The following is a 5,114-nucleotide window of genomic DNA, read 5'->3' on the forward strand; positions in this document are numbered from 1 at the left end:
GACACACTCCCATCACTGTCTGCCAAGTCAATACACTTCAGTCCCACGAGTCCATTCCTGATTACAATCAGTTTTGCATGGCAACATTTTCCTTCATGCTCCAAGATCTCGCTGATTTATGCATTATTTTTTGAACCACCTTAAAATCCATGCAACAGGTTTTATTATTTCACAGATTCCATACAGAATTCTGCTGTATATAAAATGAAAATGCACATCATCTTTGGGGCTATTTTACCAACTTTGGGGTCTTTATCCATGTTGAAACGTAGCCTACTTAGAAATCTGCTGATAATAAAAACTGACAACAATCGTGACAAAAATAAGGATATAATATTAAAATAAATCAAATGATATACAGTACTGTCATTATTCTGATACAGAATTTTTACACAGCAATATTGATACAGGTACAAACGGCAATCCATTACAACTGACCTTTCAGTTACAAACAAGGTTTAAATTACAACTTAATACCAATTTAAATATGGTAATTAGTGTTATGCCAGATTAAAATAAATACTTCCTCTTCAAGTGACATTTTCTAGAATATCTCTAAGTAGGAGACTAAAAAAAAAAAAAAAAAAAAAAAAAAAAAAACACAAAACTTTAGAAAAAGAAAAAGAAGTTAATGTCATCTTTTATTTTTAGAAAAACCCAAATCTAGAAATCTGGGCTAAATTAATTTGGCTTTCCATTCCTTCTGTCCACACACCAGCCCATCAACCGAGGTGAAGTCCTCTTGGAGTGATGGGTTTAAGAAGGCTCCGGCAGCACCCCCAAAGTCTGCTGCATGAGAGGAGTTTGGAGTGTCAAGTTCAAATATACACCCTTTTCACTATTTAAATAGCAGGCAAAAAGCTGGATTCCCAACAGTGTTTCTGCCATCAAACTCAAGGAGATAAACCCTCCCCTTTAAAATGTAAGAAGAGGGAAGACACATGGAGAAAAGTAAAGTAAGGACCTTGAAATTCTTTGAGGTGGAAGAGGCAAGAGACCAAAGGTTGTATGTGTGTATCTGTGGTGGGGCACAAATGGGGCGTGGAGTGGTGAGAAAACAAAGTTTCTTTAACAAAATATCAAATTCCTACTTTCCTCATTTTTGTGAAAATAAGTACATTTTTGACATCAAAAAAATAAAAGTCAAAGCCAACCAAAACACAAACAGGGAAATGAGGGCCAGTTCCATAATGCCTTACACTTTATATTTCTATCCAAAATTAAAATTCCCTTTGGATTAAAAGAAATCATTTAAAAATCGAAGATAAAAATGTTACTTGGAAAGTTGAGGAAGCGAGAGCATTTCTTTCTGGCACATTCTTTGTTTGGCACAATCACAAATAAGACTTTACAGATAAGATGTGACTATTCACATTTGGTTTCTACTCTAGAGTGATTACTTTCGGGCTAAACAAATAAATCGGTTAAATGAAGTCCGTAAACAGGCCAAGCCTGGCAGACATGGGCAAGTGTGATGCATCCTCCGCCCCAAAAATGGAACCTAAATAAAAAAGAAAATGGAGTCACAGCTGGAAATGTTTCAAAAACAAACCCAACCATTCTTGAGATAGCTCTTTAAATAACAATAACTAGTGTTTATTGAGTGTTAGCTACCCATTAGGCAATATACTCAGTACTTTTTACTTACTTATTACCTATCATGTATTTTTGAGGTAGAGTCTCAAAAATGCCTGCTCTGTCACCCAGGCTGGAGTGCAGTGGTGCAATCTTGGCTCACTGCAACCTCCGTCTCCCGTGTTCAAGCGGTTCTCCTGCCTCAGGTTCCCGAGTAGCTGGGATTACAGGTATGCACCACCACACCCAGATAATTTTTGTAGTTTTAGCAGACATGGGGTTTCACCATGTTGGCCAGATGGGTCTCAAACTCCCAACCTCAAGTGATGGGCCTGCCTCGGCCTCTCAAACTGCTGGGATTACAGGCATGAGTTACCATACCCGTCCTGCTCAGTACTTTTTATATGCTATCCTTTTCCATTCTGACAATCACCTTGTAAAGACGGCAAGCACTTTAATTAGGCCCATTTTATAGATGAGAGGATGAGGCAGAGACTGGTATATTGCCCAAGGTCACTTACCTAAAACTTGAAGCTTGGCTAGCAGTGGACCTGAGAGACCAAGCTTTTAGTCCTCAAGCTGTACTACCTTTTACTTTTTAGCATTTATTTCAGCTCCTTAAGCTTGAACCTGGAATCATGGGCACGACCATGTCTATGCCATGAACAAATATAAACTCACCATCATTGAGTAATATTTAAGTTCATACATTTGCACACAGATGCCAGGAGTCAAAATGCTCAGAAAAAGACTTTAAAAAGAACAGAGGAAAATCAGGAAGGAGGCAAGCTCAGTCTGCATAAATGGAACAAACCACGTAGCAGTGAAAAGTCTGCTTCACTGGAGAGTCACTCTAAGAGCCCAGCCCATGTCACCAGCCAAGCTGGGTTGAGGAGGGTCAACCAGCAGTGAGTGTGGTGGTTCTCTGTGCAAGTGGCAAATGGTGTACACTCCAAGTATGTATGTTTTCCAGAATAAAGACAGCAAATGTTATTTTCCCTCCCCTAAGGCATAGCACATTCCTGAGAATCTGCCTGTGTTACAGGTAATATGGAGAAAGTTTAACCCTAGGCCTGGAGCATCTGTGAAACTGGATGGCAAGTGACTCTGATTCGGGTTAAAGTGAGAGAGATGAGTGACTACAGACTCATGTCTCAGAGATGTTTCCGTAGCTTAAACATGGCAGAGGATGTGTTCTTCTTGCTCCCAAACTCAAAATGCTTTACTCAACATCATTCTAGCGTATTTCTTATTCTGTTCCACCAAAAGAGGCCATCCCACGTCAATGATCTGTTCTTATGAGAAAATCCAAAATGCATCTTTTAGATGCCTTCCAGATAGATTTCTTTGTATGTATCATGTAGATATTGATACAGATGACCAAAGCTGTCTACAGACAGTGACAGAACCATTCTAACCTTATTTTGGGGCTGAACTGATAGGACACACCCAGCTCTATGGTAGTTCAACAGTGTAAAGGCTAATTCTTCTGGGCATGTCTTTCGGTGGTACCACACTCACATTCTTCTTACCTCCTTTTTCCTTTTTCTTCTCTTCCTCTTTCTTCTTTCCTGCCTTCCATTTTCAAAATTGTTCTGGAAGGGCCAGGGAGATGATTGAGATCAATAAATACAAAGGGAAGAAAAAGAGGTGATAGGAGGGCAGGGTGTGTATGTAGTGAACTGGCGGAGCAAGATCTAGCCAAGCCATCGCAGTTCCTCTGCCCTTTTGCTATGTCATTACTTCCCAGGTTCTAATGACGCCGTCTACATGCAGGCATGTTGACCACTGGATTAATATAGACTTGTGCTCAGAATGGTTCTGTCACTGTGTGAGTCAAAGGGAACTCTGAGGGCCAGCTCTTTTGCCACCACCAAGAACACATCAGGGGAGGTGAGTACAGCTGGACTGGCTTAGACCTTTATAAGTGGATAGCATGAGAAGTGAAAATCAATGATCTTTATAGCCTATTCTGACCCTGAGACCTTAAGTTTCCTTTTTGCCAAGCCTAAAGTTGCTACATGGGCCAGTGATTCTCAACTAGGGATGACTGTGTTATGAGGGGACATTTAGCAATGTCTGCAAATGTTTTTTTGTTTGTCACAACTAAGGGCAGGAAGCAGGGTGCTATACACATCTAGTGAGTTAAGGCCAGGGATGCTGCTAAACATTTTACAATGCACAGGACAATCCCTACGACAAAGAATTGTCTGGCCCAAGACATCAACAGTGCTGAGGTTGCGAAAAATAGACACAGAGAGCAATATCCAAGTAAAAGGAGCCTGAAGTGTGTAAGTGAAATACACCTATAATGAGCATGTCACACTGCTATAAACGGAGACCACCAAGTATGTTTCTTTCATTCAGTCATTCAACAGACACTGAGTGCCACCTGCATACCAGGCCCTATCTTAAGTGCTGAGCATACAGCAGTGAATAAGACAGGCGAGGCTGCGCATCACCATGGAGCTTCCCTCTTAATGATACAAGACAGACCACCAGTAAAATTGTTTCAGCTGCTTAATGGTCAGTGCCCTCATGCCGCTCACAGCCTTGTGCTTTCTGCATCGTGACCTTATGATCGCCCTCTGGCCTGTCATATGGAGTGGGCAGTGCCTTGGGCCCAGTAGAAAAATCACATGGATTGTGTGCCTTGAGTCAGCTCTCAGAAGGCATCATGTGTGGATGCCGTCCCAAACCTCAGCACCAGATTTTTGCTTTGTCTGAGACAGAGGTAAGTGGCTTCCTCCTGAGGTGAAGCAGAGGTCCTGGGCTGAGGTTACTCAGCTAGAAGGGGAAAGTGCTCACAGTCAAACACAATCCCGCTTTCTTCCAGATTTTACTCTCTTCTCAAACACCTCCAAGCCTAGACTCTGGACTCTCTAAAGAGGGGACCATATCCACTTTACTAGTGAGCATACAGCTCTTAGCTTGGTACATAGAAAACACTCAGCAAATATTTGCTGTGTGCCAACCACATGTCCCAAAATGCCCCACAGAGTCTAGGAATTCCTCGAAGGGCAGCAGTGGGATGGCCACCTCAAATCCCGAGGCTCCCCTCACTCTGCCCTGCTCAGCTCTGAGCAGGCCCAACATAACTCACACCACCAAACTCAGAGATGGGCTCACCACAAAGCCCAAGAGGCAGAAGCCCCTTTCATGCATAGGTTCCTAGTCCAGGACCTAGGAGGGACCCTGTAATGTGTTCACAAGGTCATCTACTTCTGTAGAACTTTCAAAAATATCTTTATACTCTTTCTTTAAATCAAGGACATCAAGACTGTATGAACATCATCCTGGATCTGCCTCAACTGACCCTAACATCATGATTACACTGAACTGCATGGCCCTTAATACCTAGGTGCTTTTTTCTCATTCAGACTCAGTTCACTCAGATCTGTGAGCTCCTAATGACAAAAACCATGATTTCTTGTTTTTTCTTTTCTCTCTTTTCTTTTCTTTTCTTTTCTTTTTTTTTTTTTTTTTTTTTTTTTTTTTTTTTTTTTTTTTTTTTTTTTTTTTTTTTTTTTTTTTTTTTT

The 5,114-nt window shown here is 41.2% G+C and overlaps 1 protein-coding gene across 1 annotated transcript in view; it reads right to left on the reverse strand.

The window, feature by feature from the left end:
* Positions 1–313: 313 nt before the first annotated feature.
* Positions 314–5,114, reverse strand: part of PROK2 (prokineticin 2) — an 11,764-nt gene continuing 6,963 nt past the window's right edge. Inside the window, exon 3 of the mRNA XM_017543307.2 lies at positions 314–1,501. Coding sequence (XP_017398796.1) covers positions 1,397–1,501 — 105 coding nt within the window. The 3' untranslated portion in view covers positions 314–1,396. The remainder of the gene's footprint in view (positions 1,502–5,114) is intronic.

This window comes from Cebus imitator, unplaced genomic scaffold (assembly GCF_001604975.1).
Source record: "Cebus imitator isolate Cc_AM_T3 unplaced genomic scaffold, Cebus_imitator-1.0 Scaffold152, whole genome shotgun sequence".
NCBI classification, from domain to species: domain Eukaryota; kingdom Metazoa; phylum Chordata; class Mammalia; order Primates; family Cebidae; genus Cebus; species Cebus imitator.